Raw genomic sequence first — 21,560 nt, forward strand, 5'->3', positions numbered from 1 at the left:
GCACCAGACTGGGCACATGGTGCATACATCAAATCTAGTTGCTCATGCAGTTAGTCGTCTATCTAGCATTGTAGCTAAATGCACATAGCACTTTACAGAAGGTTTTCATAAACGTCTGTTGAATCTAATGGTCCCTACAATCTTAGTCTTAATCTAATAAAAGATTTCAGGTACATTTTTTCCCGCATGTGCCAAACTTCTCTCTCACTCTCTCCTTCCCCCTCTCTTTCTCTCTCCCTCTCTCTCTGCCCATACCCCCTGCACCTCAGCCACAGGATAGATACATGCCATCCAGGATGATTTTAACATCAAGAGCATGGATATAGGATCCATGTCCCGATGGCAGATCTGCCAGCGTTTTGAAGTTGAACGCAAGGGAAAAATTGAAACACAATCTTTTCTCTATGCAAAGTGTGTTTGGTTTTGCATAATGCATTGTGCTTCAGGTGCCAAGTTCCAGACACAAGGAGAATTAATGGAATAACATCGGTAAAGGGCTTTAGACTCCTCAGAGGAAGTTCCCTAGCCTCATTAAAGGTAATATTATTCCAGTTATAGAGTTTAGTTAAAAACAACAAAATAATATTTTCCTGTCTTTACTGCTAATTTCTCCATGTTTGGCAGAGCAAGCTGTGCTCTGCGTTCACGAGCTCTATCACCCTTGTGATTCACAGATTTGTACTTCGGAACAGCCCACACCAGGGTACCTGTGAGTGTGAACTGTGGGGATATACAGGAGCATGCATTTTTTAAACTAGTTCTGTGCCTATAGCTCTTGTCGCTGTGCACTTTACTACCTGTGAATATGCTTTTATTTCCTATTGAATTGCCAATGTCTTGGGGGTAAGGGACCCTCCTGCCTTCTTCATCATTTTGTTCCCAGAGACTAGCACAATGCCTGGCTCATAGTGGAAGCGTCATAAAGAATAAGTGAATGAGGGGCGCCTGGGTGGCTCAGTTGGTTAAGCATCTGACTTCAGCTCAGCTCATGATCTAAGGGTCCTGGGATCCAGCCCTGCGTGGAACCCAGTGTGGAGCCCAGAGTGGGGCTCTTCGCTCAGCAGGGAGTCTGCTTCCCTCTCCCTTTGCCCCTCCCCCCACTTGTGCACTCTCTTTTTCTCTCATTCTCAAATAAATAAATAAATAAATAAATAAAATCTTTAGGAAAAAAAGAATAAGTGAATGAATGAATGAATGAATGTACATTTATCCAATCAAAATTGGATGAATCCAAAAAAGACTGAGCGACTACAGGAATCCAGAGAGACCAATCAACCTCTCTGTTTGGATGGGAACATTCTATGAGCTTATGGGAAAGGTTTTCAGAATGTTAACTAAGATCTGCCATCTTCCACTAGAAGCAATCTAAATCCATTACAATGTGCACATTTCAACGGAGGGCACCAAAGACCAGGCCTTGACCTATAAAGCCTCTATGATCTGGTTTCTATTTCTTTGATCTTATCTTCTATTACTGTCCCCCCTCAGACTGCCTTCTGCTCCAGTTACTATGATCTCCTTGCACTTTTCAAATATACCAACGCTCTCCCAGTTCAGGGCCTTCTCACTTACCATGCCCTCCATATGGACGGTTCATCCCAAGATGCCCTTTCTCTTCATGGAGACACGTGAGCAGTCTCCACAGAGAGGCCTTCAGGAAACACCATCTTTCCACACTGTCTCCTTCACAAAGGCCATCTCTTATTTTTCAGAGCACTTAAACCGCCCAACATTTATTATATACTTAGTTATTTGTTTTTAATATGCTAATTCTGCCATTCCCCACTCCAGTGTTTGCTCCATGAGAGAAAAGGTAGTTTTTGGCTTATTGCTATTACTCCATAATAACCTGCATGTAGTAGGTATCTAATACATGCTTGCTGAGTAGATGGATAAGCAAATAAATGAATGAATAAACTTCAGCATGCACTATGGGCTTAACACTGGACCAGGAGTCAAAAGAACTTCTGGTTTTAGGTCACTCTTCTGTTCTTTTAATCTAGGTCTCAGTCATGTGATTTCAATTTTCTGAGTCCTAAGTCCACCATTAAGGAAATATAGCTAATACTGTCTGTGATGTTGGGTACCTGGGTGGCTTAATCGGTTAAGCATCTGCCTTTGGCTCAGGTCATGATCCCAGGGTTCTGGGATTGAGTCCCGCATCAGGCTCCCTGCTCTGCAGGGAGTCTGTGTCTCCTCCCTCTGCCCCTCCCCCCTGCTCATGCTAGCTTAAGCTCTCTCTCAAATAAATAAATAAAATCTTTAAAAAAATACTATCTATGATGTCTAGGTTATAAAATTGTTTTGATACTACAATAATTGTTTCTAATAATAACAACAATGATAGCTAAAATTTACTGAGCACTTAATGTGTGCCCAGCATTCTGTTTAGTTTTTGCATAAATGTTCTCATTCAATCCTTTCAAAAATTCTATTATTTCCATAAGCTTTTCCTTGTTTGTAAAATAAAGATAACAATTATCTTCATTTTGCAAAGAAAAAAAGGCAAACAAGATAAATGTAAGGGGGCGCCTAGGTGGCTCAGTTGTTTAAGTCTCCAACTCTTGATTTGGCTCAGGTCATGATCTCAGGGTCATGAGATCGAGCCCTGAGTTGAGCTCTGCACTGGGTGTGGAGCTTGCTTAAGAGTCTCTCCTTCTGCCCCTTCCTGCTCACATGCTCTCTCAATAAATAAATAAATAAATAAATAAATAAATAAATAAAAAGATAAATATAAAACTACCTTTGCAAATGGTAAAGCACTTTAAAAGTGATAGGTATGCTCATCAACAAACGCTCTCTCTGGGGCGCCTGGGTGGTACAGCGTTTAGGCGGCTGCCTTCAGCTCAGGGCATGATCCCGGCGTTATGGGGTCGAGCCCCACATCAGGCTCCTCCGCTATGAGCCTGCTTCTTCCTCTCCCACTCCCCCTGCTTATGTTCCCTCTCTCGCTGGCTGTCTCTATCTCTGTCAAATAAATAAATAAAATCTTCAAAAAAAAAAAAACTCTCTGTGTTCAGTTCCATAATGAAGTTCCTCTTTAGGATTTTATATCAGTGCCTTCACCCATACTCTGTGTAGACACAAAATAGGTGCTTGGCACGGATGTGGTGTGCGGACAAATGTTTAATAACCGGCTCTCTGAGGGGGGGAAATCTTTTGCAGTATCTGCCAATTTCCATGGTGTAAATGCTCCCCTCCAGTTGGTTACGTGCTACCAACTTGAAGTCACTGAACTTATAATTGGATATAGATGATGACAGTCATCTCTCTTCAGCCAGAAGGGTGGTCCCAATGTGTCACTGCTACACAGTCTTCTAGTAGGTATATTTCCCTCCAGTCCTGGCCTCTCTCCTTTCTCCACAGTGCAGCCCAAGTGGTCTTTCTACATACAAGATATACTCTTTGGTTTGAAATTCTTCATGGCTTGCCACTCTCTCATTGTCAAGTTAAAGATCAAATATCTTAATATGTCTTGTCCTACAAGACTCTACATGAGCTCACCTTGGCCTCCTCCTTAGCTTGACTCTTATTTCCAAACATAGTCCTCTGCTTCCTGCACTCATCTTGGAGGAGCAAAAGTGCAGGGAGTGTGTCTGCTGTGCGCATCATTGTTTTCTCAGTCCTTAGCATAGCGCCCGATGCTTGTTGGGTGAGTCTACGATTGTACGATGTTATATTCTGAGTACAAAGTCTTCGGCCTCTTTATACTATGTGACTGTGCATTTGCCCAGTATATGCACACATTTCCGACTTAAGGGGATTTAGCTTGGCTGAGAGCATTATTGAAGTTGCTTTATGTCTGGTGCATTATTATTCAATCGCGTTTCCCCTGGTGCAAAGCTGGCAGGCTGCTCCTCCGTGACAGATGTGCTTGCTTTGCTTGAGTCACCACCACGAGGCGCATTATCAGTTTTACTAATGTTTGCTCTTTTATACTCTAACAGGTAGTGTGATTCATCCAGTCGGTGCAAGTCAGGAGACGGATGCACACATAAATCTGTGCTGTGGGATGGTTTGCACACAAAATTTCATCCACAGGGTAAAAACACGGAAAACATGACAACTGCATGCATGGGTAATACATGTGCATATAAACAAAGTTAAACACTCACACTTTTGTTCTTGATCATTTGATTCCAGAAGAATCACAGATCCGAAGGATTGGGATGGATCTTTTATTACTTGTTGCTAAGTACCAGTTTGACAGACTGTGCTAGACTCAACACATCTGAGTCGGCTGGAGATAATTTTCATATTCAGATTCTTCAGTTCAGAACTTAGATACGTTTTTTTTTTTTTCAGGAGAGCTAGGATGGAGTTTTTAAAAGCTCTGAAAGCTCCACAGAAGATTCTTAGGGGCATCCAGGCTTGAGAACTCATGTTTTAGACCAGGTAGACCTCATATGGGCGGAGGAACAGTGTTTTATTTCACAAACCAACTCTAACCAATTGGACATGGTTGCCTGGAATTCTGTGTGTAGAAAGAATCTGAGGAAGCATCGTGAAAAGTGCCATGATTGATTAGTGATGTCTTTAATGAGCCTGCATGGGAGGGTGGTGGTATGTACTCCTTGTAGTTGATGACCCCTACACTGTCCAGCCACATAAATTCAATCCCCTTTACAATGACGTAAACTGTGGTCTTTCAGTGTCTCCTAGGACATTTGCATGGAAAAGAAATTCCAGTACTCTCAGGGTAACATACTCTATCTCTCCATGGCTCTTTCTCATTTGAACTAAAGCTCTCTTTCTGAGGATCCATTCAGATTGAATTGCTGTTCCTTGGGACCAGGCAAAACAAGTCTACAACTTCTGCTTGTGATGGCCCTTCATCTATGGTGTGGTTGTGATTGTAATACCTTCGTTCACATCTGCTCTACTCCAAGATAAACTGAGTCCCATTCTTTTTATGACAAGTTGTTGACCCCTTCCTAATGGTGGTCATTTTCTTCTAGGCATGCTTCAGTTTGGTAATATTCCATTACGCGTGTGCTTCCCAGAACCAGACATTCTTCTCTAGTCTGGTCTAAGCATCTGTAGAAAGAATAAGATAACCATCACCATCAGTTGGTTAATTAGTTAAATAATTACTTAATTGTGGTAGCTTTTCTGGCAGGTATATTGTATTGCTGTCTCAAATTCTGCTTGCTTTTGACAGTTTTTTTTCCATATGATTTTCTACCAGTCCTCCTTCTTACTTCTGCACTGGAGTACTGGAGTATCAAAACGTGAAGCCTACTTTTTTTTTTTCCTCTTTAAATTGCATCTTGTTACAGTAGGTCATTCTATATAGCTCAAGAATATTCAATATATTGATAAAGCTCTCAGTATTGGAAGTTAAGCAGATCTGAGTTTGAATCTTGGCTTTGCTTCTAAGTAGTTATAAGAACAGGGAGATTTCCTTGAAATCTTTATGTTTTAGTCCTTTAAAAAAAACCCTATAAACCATACAACATTATCTTTTTTTTATGTATGGGTTTTTAAAAATTATTTCCTTAATCTCTCCAAACACAGGCAAAAATAAGTGTATTGTTTAACATATTAGAACTTGCGAATGTTGGGCATTGCCTAGAGAAGAGAAAATTATCCCTTAAAACATGCTTAACCAGGAGGCCAAGTCATCTGCCAACCTCCAAAAACATGGAGATGAACATGATAGACTGTGCCCCATCTGCACCTTCCTTCACCATCATTCGATAACCCTTCTTCAGGCCCAGATCTGCAGCACATTTCTTGCCAACCATCATTAAATGTCCAAGAAGACTTTCATCATCACCTTCTGATACAGGGATCTGGGATATATGTTTCCTGGGTATCACCAAAAAATGTGTTGTTGCGTGAGGGAAAAGGTCATGGAAAGCAAGAGACTGGTCATCCTCAAAAATGATTTTGGCTGGGATTTCCTTGTGAATGGTCTTCCTGAAAACTGTGTCTTTGCCAGCCCACCTGGCCTGGGCCTTGGCAAACTCATTGGCCATCTTGGCCTTTCTTCTGTGTAGCTACCCCAGGAGAAGCTTAGTCTTTTTTTATTTTTCCCAAAAAGTCTACCCTCTAGAGTTATTAGGATACAATATTCCCAATGTGCCACAGTCTGGAATATGGCAAAGATTCAGGAAATGCTGGTTATTATTTTCCTTTCATCAAGTCCATTTGCTGATTCCCAAAGCTTCCATGAGTTAACCCGTGAACAACACCGTTCTGAATTGTATGCATCTACTTTCACACAGTTCTGCTCACATGCAGATTTTTTATGTTACAGTGCTATAAATATAGTTTCTCTTATGATTTTTTTTCTTAACATTTTCTCTTTTTTTTGGCTTACTTTATTCTAAGATTACATATATAGTTCGTACAAAATTATGTGTTAATTGACTGTTTATGTTATTACTAAGGCTTATGGTCAACAGTAGGCTTTTGGGAAAGTTTCTAAGGAGTGAAAAATTATACATGAATTCTCATCTGTGCAGGATAGTCAGTGCCTCTAAGCCTCACATCATTCAAGGGTCAACTCAACATGTAAGGTCAAGAAAATGTCTTCATGTCTACTTTTATTAGTTCAGCAGTACAATCAAAACTTATCTGCTTTATGCTAGACTGCTAGTCACAGGGGGTTCCTTGGTGAATGGAAGAGACAAAATTCCTACAAACATGGAACCCGCAATCCAGTGGGGAGAAATAAGATGAAATAAGTAGTTATAATAGGGTGTGCCAAAAGCTATGCTAAAAGATACATAGTATTTTATGAGAGACTTGTCTATCTCCATTTAACATTTATTAAAATAAAATATGTGTTGGAGTGAGGTAGGCAATTTCCCCTATCTCTGGGCTCCATATTTCCCTAAGTCTCTAGTCTGGAAGGTTGATGTCTATATCATGTTTAGAAGACTAGCACAAAAATCTGCCATATGGGAAATGCTATGGACTTCATGAATTGCAAGGCCCATGAAGATAGAATGTCTTTTTTTTCTTCTTCTTTGTATCTCTAGTGCTAAGCACAGTGAGTCGCATGTAACAGGTCCTCAATAAATATTTGTTGAATGAATAAACGCACCAGCTATGTGTTTCAAGTTCATGAAAGCATGCGAATGGCCATTCACTGACCTAAAGGTTATTCTCCAAGGTCCATGCTGAATAAGAAAGAAAAGGGATTGTCAGCCCTGTTCTCCTTGCCTGACCCACTGCATTCTACTCTGATATCCTTTTGTTCTCCATGAATAATAATGAAAGAGTGAACAACTGAGATATAACAGTTTAAGTTTTAGAGTTTGGAGCAGTTTTCACTCTGGATTTTTAATGGGAAAGTGTGTGCGTGTGTGTGTGTGTGTGTGTGTGTGTGTATTTAATCAGACTCTCAGCCTCTTCATTTGGGCAGTGGTGACAGATACCCTCTGCAGATCTCTTAGGCCATAACACCTTTCTGGTAAATGAGGCCATTGCAGACAGGAAGCATAGCATAAATGCTACACTGCCAAGCTGAACTACAGTGAGGTGCAATGAAAAGTAGTTTTGTTCATTACAATCTGATTCTCCATCTGTCTGGGGTGGTCCTTTATATCTCTCCATCACTGCACTTATTTTGATGGCTCTGATGAAGAGGTGAATCGATTACATTCCTCAGCACCGGCAAAAACACAGCCTACCTTGTCCCCCCAGCCCATCCCAATCCTGAGCTTAGCACCTAGAATCCTCCAGACACTGAAAGAAACTAAGGAACTCAGTAGCAGGAGGGAAGCCCTATAAACTTACTAAGGCAGCTCACCTGTGAATATTTAATTACTGGAAAGGTGAGGGCTATTATTCAATGAGAATTGGCATTTGGGAGAAATGAGGACAGGTATTCAGGATATGGCCACTGCCCTTACGCCTTGCTCCAGTTATACTTAGGGGTGGGAGGGTGTGGACATCAGCAGGCAAAGGATCAGAACCTAGGATTGGATTCAGTTAATGTGGAAGGTGATCGAGGGGTTAAACCAAGTTTTAGGGAGCAGTAGGAATCCAGTATATGTGATCAGCACAGTATATAAGGAGACAAGTATACCAAACATTTTATGTGGCTGCCCCAATGTGTGTGTGTGTGTGTGTGTGTGTGCGTGTGCACATGTGTTTTCTAACTCCACCAAGCAGTTCTCAGACACCAGCTGGGTGTCCCACAGTCCAACTCAATTCTGACACTATCCACTTGGAGATAGCATCAGTCCCACAGGTTAAGGCCTCAAGCCTACAAGCCTGCTACCCCAGGCCCCACTCAGATACAAATTGCAAGTCCAGGCTGTCACTTGTGCTTCTGGCCCAGGGGCTGTAGATTAGAGGTTCCTGCAACCCTCTCCTTGGGTTTAATTCATTTGCTAGAATGACTCCCAGAACTCAGAAAAATATTTTGCTTCCTAGATTAATGGTTTATTATGAAAAAAGACAGCTCAGGAACAGCCCAATGAAGGACATGCATAGGCAAGGCATAGGGAAAGAGTATGGTGCCCTCTCCACACTGCCCCTCCCCAAGTCCCTCTTTGTGTTCTCTGAACCTTGTCCTTTGGGGTTTTTATGGAGCTTTCATTACATAGGCATGATTGATTAAATCATTGGCCATTGGTGATTGATTCAGCCTCTAGACCCTCTTTCCTCCCCAGAGGTCAGCTGGGTGGGGCCTACATTCCAATTCTCTAATCACAAGGTTGGTTCCCCTGGCAACCAGCTCCCAGCCTTGGGTGCTTTCCAAAAGTCTCTCATTAACATAAACTCAGGTGTGGTTGAAAGGGGTTTATAGAATATCAAGATACCTCTATCACTCTTACCACTTGGGAAATTCCAAAGGTTTTAGGAGCCAGAAACAGGGATAAAGACCAAATATATATTTCTTATTATAAATCACTATACCACAGTCACCAAACAGGGTTGTGACTCCAGGTTTACTACAGGAGATACAAGGTATTGATAGAGTTCAAATGAAAGGTGTCTCTAAGGAGAACACTCCGTATAATGTAGAAGATAGCTAGAGCGTTTCAGTGACATAAATTAGCAGATTATAGGACCCATGAAGACCTGTGATCTTGGGCCCAGAAGGCAGGGAAGTTGATACAAGTCAGACAAGATGCTAATTCAATAAAATTATTAGAAAAATGAATGGAATTTTAAAATATAATTTTCTATGCAAATAGTCCAAGATAATTCAGTGTTAAGAGATCATTTTTAACTTAAAAATAAGAAGTATTTCTATAAACCCGAGAAGTGATTAATTACTAAGAATCCTTAAAACTCCTCATATGCACCATTATTTAACATACTATTCAAAGCTGATTTTAGGAGTGCCTGGGTGGCCCAGTTGGTGAAGCATCCAATTCTTGGTTTCTGCTGTGGTCATGATCTCAGGGTCGTGAGACTGAGCTCTGTGCTGGGCTCCTGGCTCAGCGTGGAGTCTGCTTCAAATTCTTTCTTTCTCTCCCTCTCCCTCTCCCTCCTCCTCTGCCCCTCCCCTCTTTCTCTCAAATAAAGAAAAGAAAGAAAGAAAGAAAGAAAGAAAGAAAGAAAGAAAGAAAGATAATCTTTAAATTAAAAAAAATTATATTTAAAGCATAATTAGATACAATCAGGTTAATTGTAAACCGTGATTTTTTGTTGTTTCTTAGTTTTTGTAGTTCTTGCTCTGGTGTCAGACTTCACATTTCCATTGAGAGCACCAACTTTCTCAGTGGAACAACTGAAGTTGTCTTGCTCATTTTCCAGCTAGAAAGGCAAATGGGAAGTTCATGGAAGGTCCCAAAAAGCTATCTCAAGGCACAAAGGTAAAACTCATTGAAGTAAAGTTCCTAGCCCTTTACTTCCACTTAAAGTAGGAATGTTCAACTTTTATATGTTGAATGTGTTAGATTCTGTATAAAATCTTAATAAAAATTTTTGATACTTTTGAAAGTTTGTAAAATGTTGAACTTCAAGGACCCCACTCCTGCTCTATGACTCCCACTTTTAAAAAGATAGAAATATACACATTCAAGTTTGCAAAGCATGATTTGAGAGGTCACCTATTACATGTTTCCACAAGAAGTTAATGTGATAGAGTGGTGGATAAGAGGGCTAGGAAATAGATCTAGCTTCAAATGGTAGTTCTAGAATTTCTACACAATAATAGCTAATGTTCATGTGGAGTTTACTGTGTGTCACACACTATTCAGAGCATCTAAAATAAACTCTTACCATCATCACACAGATTATAGAGTAGATATTATTATTTGATGTCACTAATATTTTCTATTTCACAAGTAAGAGAGGAGAGGCACAGGTTAAATATCGTTTCTAAAGTCACATGGTTTAATAAGATGCAGAGCTGGTAATTTCAACTCCTGCAGGCTGCCTTCAGAAGCTGTGCTTTTAATTATGAGGTTATCCTGCCTGGAGTCTGTATGTCAGGAGGAGGAAATTCATCCCGTACCAGCAGTAGGATAAATCCTCATTCGCTTTTCTTTCTATGGTGCACACCATTTGCTTATTCATCTGTTCACTTGGCAACTATTTATTGAAGTCTTACTATGTGCTACAGCACCACTCAGATACCTTTCCTCATTCCTCAATATTTACTTAAATAAATTCATAAAAATCAGTTAATTTCAATAAAAACCATTTTCTCCTGCAGTTTTCATTTCCTTGGAGAGACACAAAGCACTAGGCAGTGTAAACCACTACGGACGTACATCTTCCATGGGTTTACTTACTGAAAAACAAACGGGACCCAGCCTTTGTGAAACCCAAATATACATTATAGCTTGGGGCTATTCTTCCAGAGTCTTCTACTGATAGCTCCCACGGCCTCATCTACGGATGTGAGTGGCCTTAGAAATCCTATAGACTCCATTAAAAGACATAATCCTTTCAGTTTCTTGAGGGGGTAGTGGGGTAGAGGTGGTATTTTTTCATTTGTAACAATAAAATTGTGTTTGGAGAATGGACACCTCAAAATGCGATTACTCAAAGGATCCTCTTTCTCAAAGTTAAATTCACAAAAGGGTAGTTTATGTCCTCAGAGAAATCAGTTAATCCACCTTCTTGAAAATGGGTGTCCTTCTGGCTTTCGTATTGGGTGCAATCTCATTTTATTATTATATTAAACCAATAAAAGCGTTCCAAGCATTCTCTTGGCAGGGAGCGAAAGAAAAAAAAAAGCATCCTGTGTTAGATAAAATCTTTCATTATATACGACCAAAATGCCATGTATTTTGCAATGGTGAAATGTATTTGTGCATTTTACACATGTGATGTGAATCATTTTAAAAGCCATAATCACAGCACAGCAGATGCTAATAAATTTTCAATCTGTTAGGCTTTGTTTTCTGGAGAATGAATTTGATTTGCGATGCAAATGTTACATGGGTGATTGTGTTTAGCCATGGAGATTATTGTGGGAGGTCTGGTATACTAACCTCTGGGGTATTTTTTTTCTATCTGATAATGTTTTCAGAGAATCCACTTTCTAGGGTACCGTGCTTCACAGCAATGGGCTCATTCACCTGTCTTAACCCCTTTTAGGATTCTCTTCCCAGTGTTGTAGTATGCATTAGGACCTATTGATCAGGAATCTGAATCCCCTGTGGGACACCAAATGATTGGAATCTTAATCCTGAGCTATCTGCTTTCCTTTCCACTGTCTCATTCCTAACTGTGGACTCTGCGATTCTTACATTGCTCCCTCCTTTAGGGACTTCGGTACTTAGGTAGTTCCTGCTACTCACTTTTCATCCTGATGTCCAAATCTTGACCTTGGCTCACATGGTGATAATGGCCCCATAATTTGGGATTCCTAACACAATCCTCTTTATGCATGCTGAGTAAGGCCTGAGTTTGAAAGGAGATCAGTGATAAGAGTCCTTCAGAACTGAGAGCTACAGTGGAAGTAGGTAACTAGAAGTACCTGGGGCTGTTTGATTCTAGGGAGAGCAAGCCCAAGACAGAAACTAAAAGAAATCTGTGGATAAATGCAGAATCCAAAATTTAGATGCTTACCATAGTATAGAGAGGGACCCAGAAACTACAAGTGAAGTAATATGAGCCAGACTGGAATAGAATGCACTGTGGCCAAAAAAATCAGAAAATTGGAAAAGTAAAATGATACAACATCACGATACCATCCCAAATTATTTCAGAAGAATGTTGCTTGAAGATTTAGCACCAATAAATTTGTATCTCCACTTCTCCATAAGCCATTGTGTTCATTCTAAGAAGATTTCATTGTATTGTTTTGTATTGTATTTAAGATTTATTTATTTATTTATTTTGAGAGAGAGAGAGAGGTAGGGAGGGGTAGAGGAGGAGGGAAAGGGAATACCAAACAGATTCCATGATGAGCGTAGAGCCTGACATGGGGCTGGATCTCAAGACCCTTAGATCATGACCTGAGCTGAAACCAAGAGTCAGATGTTTAACCAACTACACCACCCAGGCGCCCCTCAAAGAAGATTTAAATGCACTAATTGATACCTGACAGTGAGTTCCAGCTACTGGTGAAAAAAAATCTTTGAAAATGGAAAGCAGAAGAGATTCTAATGTAAGTTAAAGTTTAGAAAGGTGGAGATAACTTACTTGAATTCCATGCGCTCACCTCCAAAATTTACATACAAGCATATACGTTTTTAATAACTTGTATTTATATACTTGTGATATTATGCCTTATACATATTCCTGATTGCAAGTCTATAGCACATTTCATTAATGTTTTATAATTTAATTGACAGTTCTCCATTTAGGAGTCTTTAATGTTATATTAATATTTCCTTTATTATAAACAATGACACAATGAACATCTTTCAACAAATGCATAATTTATATAATTGACTCATTTCTTTTTTTATTTTTTTAAGATTTTATTTTTTATTTGACAGAGAGTGAGAGAACATAAGCAGGGGGAGCAGCAGAAGGACAGGGAGAAACAGGCTCCCTGATGAGCAGGAAGCCCAATAGGGGCTTGATCCCAGGACCCTGAAACCATGACCTGAGCCAAAGGCAGACACTTCACCAACTGAGCCACCCAGGCAGCCCTAATTGACTCATTTCTTTAGATACAGTTCTCAGACATGAATTCCTAGCGGTCTGTAACAGTGGTTTTATAGCTTTGGTCCATTGTATGGATGTGTTTCCCAAAGAGTTATAAACATTTACACTAGTGCCAGAACTGTGTATGTACCAATTTCACTGTAACCTCTTCAGTATTAGCTAGTTATATATGTATTTTATGTATGTATGTATATATTCATTTATTTAAATATTTTTAAGTAGCTTCTCCCCCTAATGTGGGTCTTGAACTCACAACCCCAAGATCAAGAGTCCCATGGTCTAGTGACTGAGCCAGCCAGGCGCCCCTATAATTTAACTTAATAGATGAAACCCTGAGTACCCGACACCTAAGTTATAAAACGTAAGAGCTTTTCAGCATAATGTGGTATTAGAGTTGGAAATACTCAGAGGTAATTTAGCCCAATTCTCTTATTATTTTAATTTACATTTTTATTAATTTTTAAAATTTTTTAAAATTTTTTATAGACTTAATTTTTTTAGTAGGTTTAGGTTTACAGGAAAAAAAGGAGTGGAAAAAACAGAGAATTCCCATATATTCCCTCCCCCGTACCTCTGGTTTTGTCTATTGTTAACATCTTGCATTAATATGGTACACTTTTTATAACTGGTGAGCCAAATTTGACACATTAATTAACTGAAGTCTATAGTTTATATGAAGGTTCACTCTTGGTGTTGCACATTCTATGGATTTTGATAAATGTATAAAACATGTATCCATCATTTCAGTATCATTCAGAATAGTTTCATTACCTTAAAAATCTCTGTACTTCACTTAGTCATCCTTCCCTCTGAATCCTGACAGTCTCTGAGCTCTTTGTGGTCTCCATATTGGTGGTGGTGTTGTTTTTTCCTCTGAAAAATCCTATCACACAGTCAGAATCATATAGTCTGCAGACTTTTCAAATTGGCTTCTTTAATTTAGCCAAATGCATTTAAGTTTCCTCCATGCCTCTTTGTGGTGTGCTAACTTATTTCTTTTTATTGCTGATTTATATTCTACTGGATGGCCATATCATAGTTTGTATATCCAGTTCACCTGTTAAGGGCATCTTAGTTGCTTCCAATTTGGGCATTTATGAATAAAACTTCTATAAACTTCCCTGAGCAGGTTTTATGTGGTTGTAAGTTTTCAACTCATGTGGGTAAACACCAAGGAGCATAATAGCCAGATCATATGTTAATAGTATATTTAGTTTTGTAAAAAACTGCCAAACTGTCCTCCAAAGTGGCTTTAGCATTTTCCACTTCTCTTAATGTTCAAGAAACAGCCCTAGAGAAAGCCAGTGATTTATTCAAGGTTATAGAGTGCATTACTATTCGAGCAGAGAATTGAATCCAGGTTACCTGACTTCTTGTTCACTGGTCCATAACATCACCACCAAATAAGTCCCTTGGGCTTCTCATGGGTTAAATCACTTTGCATAACAACAAAAGAACAGTACTTATTAGTGTATATGTTTTATTGTTGTTGTAAAACACATACCTGCATGTTTATGTTTTATACATCAATCAAAAAATATTGCCCTTTTAAAAATGAAGTATAGATGGTATGGATATTAATGTCTTTAATTGCTTGTTTGCTTTGGCTGTTCAGGAAATCTTCCTTCGTAAGAGAAATTCAGGATTCTTTTCTCATCACCATTGTATCCACTTTGAGTATGTGGTGAGAAGAATACTAGATTGCCCCCCAGGTGCAGTGGTCATGATTATGTTACCTTAGATGGCAATGGGTTTTTTGCTGATATAATTAAGGTACTAATCTATGAATTTTGAAATAGGAAAATAATCTAGGTGGGCCTATTTTAATCCCAGGATTCCTTTAAAAGTTACCTTCTGCTACCCTCTACATTTGGTCAAAAAGTCAAAAGATTGAAAGTGTGAGAAGGATTGGATGTCTTTGCTGGCCTGAAAATGGAGGTGGGCACTTGTAAGGGCTGGAGAGTAGTCTCTCAGAGCTGAAAGGGACCCCTAGCTTAGAGACATCGAGAAAATGGTGACCTCATACATCCAACTTCAAGGAACAGAAGTCTGCCAACAGCCTGAATGAACTTGGAAGCCGATTCTTCCCCAGAGACTCCAGATAAGAGCACAGCCTGGCAACAGCTTGATTTTGGCCTTGAGGGACCCTGAATTGAAAACCCAGTGAGCCTGCAGAGACTTCAAACCTACAGAACTAGATGTTGTTGTAAGCTGCTGAGTTGCAGTAACTTTTCACACAGTGATAGAAAATTAATACAGAGGATAATTCAGGATGACCATCTTTCTCTGGACAAGCTCAAGAGGCTAGATACCCTCCCCCTCACCTAATACATAGAATAAACACAAGATTGAAACTCAACCAACTAGACATTCGCTCTTAGGATTTTGTATTTGAGCACTTGACTCCAGGATGATAAGAAGAGTCAGAAGCCAGGAATTACAGATGAAAAATTCTCATTAGACTATTCCTAATTCTGGACAACTGCTGTACTCCTGATGGCTAGCCATTGAAGCAGGCTTCATCCTTGATTTTATTTTTTTAATTTTTAATTTTTTTAAAGATTTTATTTATTTATTTGACAGAAAGAGAGACAGCCAGTGAGAAAGGGAACACAAGCAGGGGGAGTGGGAGAGGAAGAAGCAGGCTCCCAGCAGAGCAGGGAGCCCGACACAGGGCTCGATCCCAAGACCCTGGGACCACGCCCTGAGCTGAAGGTAGACGCTTAAAGACTGAGCCACCCAGGCACCCCTCATCCTTGATTTTAAAAGTGAACCTCCAGATATCCATGGGAATGATAAATTTCTGTATATACTGCCCAGTAATTCCATTTTGCTTAGATTAACAAGAGTTCTTTCCTGTTGCCTCTAAGAAATAAGCCAACTGATAGAAATGCTGAACAAAATATAAACCAATTATTTTCCAAATCTTACGGTCACATTCAGCAACCAAAACAATTTCTTTCCAGCCTCATTTGCTTAATGGAATATTTCATGGCTTCGTAGTGCCAGTACAAATCTCTATCAGGACAGCCCCATTTGCTTAGTTTTACCCACTAATTTCTGGGGCTAATATCTGATGCTCCAAGTCTTGGAGAAATGAGAGTCAGGTATAGAGGTAATGTTGGACATTTAGGAATTGTGAATTAGTCAATATATATCATTTTGTTCATTAGGTAAAGTCTGAGAAGAATATTCCTGTTATTGTGAGGAAACATCTGCTATCCCAATAGTATAGTTCAACTAAAAGCTGTTAATCCTAGTATCTCCCAGTCCTATTCACACTGTAGGCATGTGACCAAGACTGAACCAATAATATAACTCAATTTTCTAGTTATAGGTTTGATTCAGAGATGGACACAGTACCCCAAATGGGACAATCAGAATCATTCCCCAGCCCTTTTCTCAATGAAGAATGTTTAAACCTAAGTATTTCATCTTCTTTGAAATGATTGCAAATGATATTATATTTTAAATTTTGGTTCTATATGTTCATTGTTAGTATATAACAATGTGATTTATTGTTTTGTGTGTTGCATTTATTTATTCTAGAAGTTTTTGTAGATTCCCTGTGCTTTTCAGAATAATCATCTGCAAATAAGCAGAGTTTTATTTCTTCCTTTTAAATAAATATGCAGGCCTTTTTTTTTTCTTGCCTGATTGCAGTGGCTAGAATTAACAGTATTGTGTTGACTAAGAATGGTGAGAGTGGACATCCTCACCTTGATGCCAATCTGAGAGGGAAAACACTGAATCTTTCATCATTGCATATAATATTAGCTGTAGAATGTTTGTAGATGCTTTTTATCAAATTGAGATTGTTCCCCTTTTTTTTCTAATTTGCTAAGGAATTTATTTTTATTTTAATCATGAATGGGTATTGGCATAAGCAGATGTTTTTTTCTTTTTTGAGAGAGAGAGGGCAGGGGATGGGGCAGAGAATCTTAATCAGGTTTCACACCCTGTGTAGAGCCAGCCGCCAGGCTCAATCTCACAACCCTGAGATCATGACCTGAGCAGAAATCAAGAATTGGATGCTTAACTGACCGAGCCACCCAAACACCCTCTGAATTAGTTTATAACCTGGTTCTAGGTTTCTTGCTGGAACTAGAACCTTTTCCTAAATTTCAGGGACATACTTCTCCACCCTTTATCTCTGCTTGCCCATTTTCCTGGACTAGGAGCTGGACTATGCTTCTAGTATCCATCATGCCTTCAAGAAGCAATCATGTGGTTGTCTTCCATGCCCTCTGGATACAAAGATGTATATGACATGAGGGCTGTTTTTAAGGGACTGATGGACTAATGGGGGAAATGAGAATGATGTTAGAGTGTATGCTTTAGATAGCTCTCATTAGAAAGTGTGCAATGGTCGACACAGCACAGTAACATGGCTCTGAAAGATTAGGATAGCTTTTTGGAGACTTAGACACTTTCACTGAATTTTGAGCTTAAGTGTGATCTAGCCAGAAAAAATGATGGGAAGAAGATGGCAGGAAGCAATGGAAGGCATTTTATACATACACAACTGGCTTCAAGCCTTGCAGAACTAAGATTCAGATTTGAAAAGGGGCATGCAAATGTCTAGGTTGCAGCAAAAATAGGTTAAAGTAAAAATGAGGAAGTGCTTGATGGCAAAGAATATTCAATAATGAAATTGTGCTATTATTGGAGTTAGAATTAAATAGATCCTGGAGACCTTTAAAAAGAAAAGAGATACCTTTTGAATGCTTTAACTCTAGGCCTACACTGAAAGCTGAGACAGAAATGTAATGATGTAGTTAGTATTTCAAAAAGCTCAAAGCACTTTCATGGACATTATTAGATTGCAGACATCCAAAATTACTGAGCCCTACCCAGTCTTTACACTTCCTCTCTCCAAATTCCCATCCTACCATAATCACAAACTCATTCTCAAGAAAAACAAAAATGTCTGTGGGCAGCGGGTAAGCAACCTGAACGATTACATTCGGCTAAGGTAAATGAGAGGAGATGATATTTCCCACAAAATGGTATAACTCAACCTCCTGGGAGCTCTTTGGCCATTAGTTGTTAGGTTATTGGAATTTATTTCCTCAACCTAAATACAGGCATATAAAAAGGGATTTTTTTTAACTCAATAATTACTGGCAATAAAGACGGAAAAGAATGAAGCCCACAAAGCCAAACCTAATTTGGGTAATTCTACTGAAGAGAATTTTCAAAATAGCAGGTAAATATGAGACCATAAAAAGGCATTATTATTTGGCTAATATACTCATTGATTGTCTACTGTGTGGCAGTCATTGTGCTAAGAACTGTAAGGAGTACGGATGAAGTTGACCCTATGCATTTCCTGCAGGAAATGGGAGGTGAAAAGCTAGTATGTATGAAAGGCCCAGGTATGATACTGGTGGAAAGAGAAAGGGAGGTGAGAAGTATTTTGTCAGAAAGTAAGGAAGTGATGGAGGACTGTTTTACTGCAGAGCCAAGAGGCTTGGGTAAATTCATGGGCAGAGCAAACACAACATGTAGAGAAGGCAGTTTGGTTAGAATGTAATGTTTAAGAGATGAGTAGGGAGAATAATATTTTTAGTGCTGTACTGAAATATGCGTACACTACTCTGATGCTTCAGGGGATTTATATCCTGTTGATCAAGCTTCAGAAAGCAGGTTATTCTATCCTACTCCTGAAGGAGTCAAGTCTTCAGTCTCTTCCCTTGATTACTCTGTTTGCAGATGTCCGTTTGGCCAATTGGTGACTATCATTTTTTTATCTTATAATGCAAATACTTTGAAAAATATGTAGTTTATAAGACAATTTTACTTTGCAGTGCTAACAATCTCTATTTCCAGGGTCTATGATTCAGTTCCAATAATTAGAATTGTCTTGATCAACCTTCAAGACATTGTTTCATTGTGTTGAGGTGAAGATGTTTATTTTATTTTTAAAAGATTTGTAGTTATTTATTTGATATAGAAGAGAGAGAGCATGCACGCATGAGTGGGGGGAGAGTCAGTGGGAGGGGGAAAAGCAGACTCCTCACTGAGCAGGAAGTCTGACACTGGACTCAATTTCAGGACTCTGAGATAATACCTGAGCCAAAGGCAGACGCTCAACCAACCGAGACACCCAGGTGCCTCAAGGTGAAGATATTCAGTAGGCATTGTACTAGGATGCCATTTATCAGTCTAGTAGCATTCTTCAGCATTTGTCATATACATACCAGCCAATATATAGTCATTTTCTCAGTGATTCACTTTCCATTGCTTACAATTAATCTCTCCACCTAGATATAAGTAATAACTCAATGTCATTTTTGTATTTAAGTCATAAGTATGCCTTTCTTAGACTTGTTCAGAGACAGTAGGGAGACAGAGATAAGTGAACCAATTACATTTCCTCCCTGATATTTTAAAATATGTGACCCAAGGAGAGTTAAACATTCTGGAAGGAGGCAGAACAGAGATATCATGAGTCGGTACTGCCTTAAAAAAGCAAAAGCCAAGAGTGAATCGATGCCTAAGAGAGTCAATAGTACTGGATCTGCACGTTTTCCAATGCCTAAACTGTGTTTCCTCATCCTAAGAAGCTTCACTTAATGGTTATTTCCTCATTTTCATAAATATTCTCCACATAAAACATTGTTCCTTGAGGTAAAATGAATGATACCAAAATCTTAGTTAACACAATTAGACTTGGAGTCACTGGGTAGAGAATGTAAATGTGGGCCCCTGGAGATAAGAAGATTTTTTCTTCCAGGTAAGGTGTTGGAGCAGGCTGGGATGGTGATCGTTGTGTCCCTGGAAGAGAAATTAGTTGATGCAAAATAGGAAGATGCCTTGAATGGGGAGTAATTCAGAGGGTGTGAGGGCAGTGGAAGGGAATCACTGTTGGTTTGTTCTCAAGCTGAAAGGCCACAGAATTTCAGAGTCAAGTTGATCTCATTCCTAGTAGTCGCAGGAGTCTACAGAGAATGAGGAGTAAGCAGAGGAAGCCACAGGTAAGGGAGAAAAACGGGTGTAAAGCCAAACAGACAAACAAACAAATCAACCAACCAACCAATCAACCTGGAAAGAGCAAGAATGACTCAGAAAAGAAAAAGAAACAGGAAGAGAAAGAGAAGAGACAGGTTCCTCAGTTCCAAAGCTTTGTCCTTACTGTGCATTGTATCCTATCTTTGGATACTCTAACTATGCTTAAAGCTCCCCTCCCCTGCCTCCATGCCTCCATGCCTCCATCCCCATTACCATGCACACACACCACTTACTCGTGCTACCTCGAATGGATGGATCTTTCTTCTAACTACCACAGTACCACTGCCTGCATAAGCCTGAACTGAATCCAGTTTAGCTCATTTAGGGTTATACATCATGCTAAGAGGTTTGGACTTTACCCTGCAAGCAGGCATCTAGGCTAGTGCTTACTTTTTCCCAACATTTTGTCATGAAAAATTTTAAGCTTATAGTAAATGTGAAAGGATTTTCAGTAAATACCTATATACCTAACACCTAGATTACACCATTAACATATTATCATACTTGCTTTATCAAATATCTATCCATCCCTTTTCCCATCCATTAATCTGTCTTATTTTTGGTGCATTTCAAAATAAATTACAGATATCCATATGCTTCCACCTAAATGCTTCAGCACGCATATCATTATCTAGAGTTTGATATCTATTTATAATTTCGATGTAAAATGTACATAAAACAAAGTACACAATTTTATATACCTCTGTAATCAAACCCTTATCCAGATTAGAGAATTGTGTTATCCCTCAGAAAGTTCTCTCATGCCACTTACCAGGCAATCCCTTTCCCCACCCTATAGAAACAACCAATGTCTTCATTATTTTTCTCTCTAGATTTGTTTGCCTTCATTACAATTTCATAAGAATGAAATCACACAGGGGCGCCTGGGAGGCTCAGTCATTAAGGGTCTGCCTTCGGCTCAGGGCATAATCCCGGCGTTATGGGATTGAGCCCCGCATTAGGACCCTCCGCTGGGAGCCTGCTTCTTCTCCCACTCCCCCTGCTTGTGTTCCTTCTCCCTCTGGCTCTCTCTCTGTCAAATAAATAAATAAAATCTTAAAAAAAAAAAAAGGAATGAAATCACACAATATATGCTCTTTTGTGTAAAGCTTTCTTCATGCAGAAAGATGTTTTTGAAAATCATCCATATTGTTGCATGGTAATTCATTCCATTTTACTGGTGAATGACTAGATTTTTTTTTAAATAACTGTACCATTTATATTCCCGTGAAAATATATATATGACAATTCCTCTTGCTCTGCAGCATCACCAGCCTTTGATGTTGTCACTCTTTCTGATTATAGCCGTTCTAGTGGATGTATAATGGTATCTTAGTGTTTTTCTAGGGATGTACTGTATGGTGACTAACATAATATAATAAAAATATATTATTATTAAAAAAATAGTATCTTAGCGTTTTTAATTTTCAGTCCTTGATTACTAATGTTGGTGAGAAATTTTTCCTGTGCTTATCAGCCAATTGTATATTTTCTTTCATTAAATATCT

At 39.2% G+C, this 21,560-nt stretch overlaps 1 protein-coding gene across 1 annotated transcript; it reads right to left on the reverse strand.

The window, feature by feature from the left end:
• Positions 1 to 5,621: 5,621 nt before the first annotated feature.
• LOC100466933 (histidine triad nucleotide-binding protein 1-like) lies at positions 5,622 to 5,981 on the reverse strand. The gene has a single exon (XM_034663829.1). It carries the CDS (start codon positions 5,979 to 5,981, stop codon positions 5,622 to 5,624), a length of 360 nt encoding a protein of 119 aa, XP_034519720.1.
• Between the last annotated feature and the right edge of the window lie 15,579 nt (positions 5,982 to 21,560).

This window comes from Ailuropoda melanoleuca, chromosome 7, assembly GCF_002007445.2.
Source record: "Ailuropoda melanoleuca isolate Jingjing chromosome 7, ASM200744v2, whole genome shotgun sequence".
Taxonomy (NCBI): domain Eukaryota; kingdom Metazoa; phylum Chordata; class Mammalia; order Carnivora; family Ursidae; genus Ailuropoda; species Ailuropoda melanoleuca.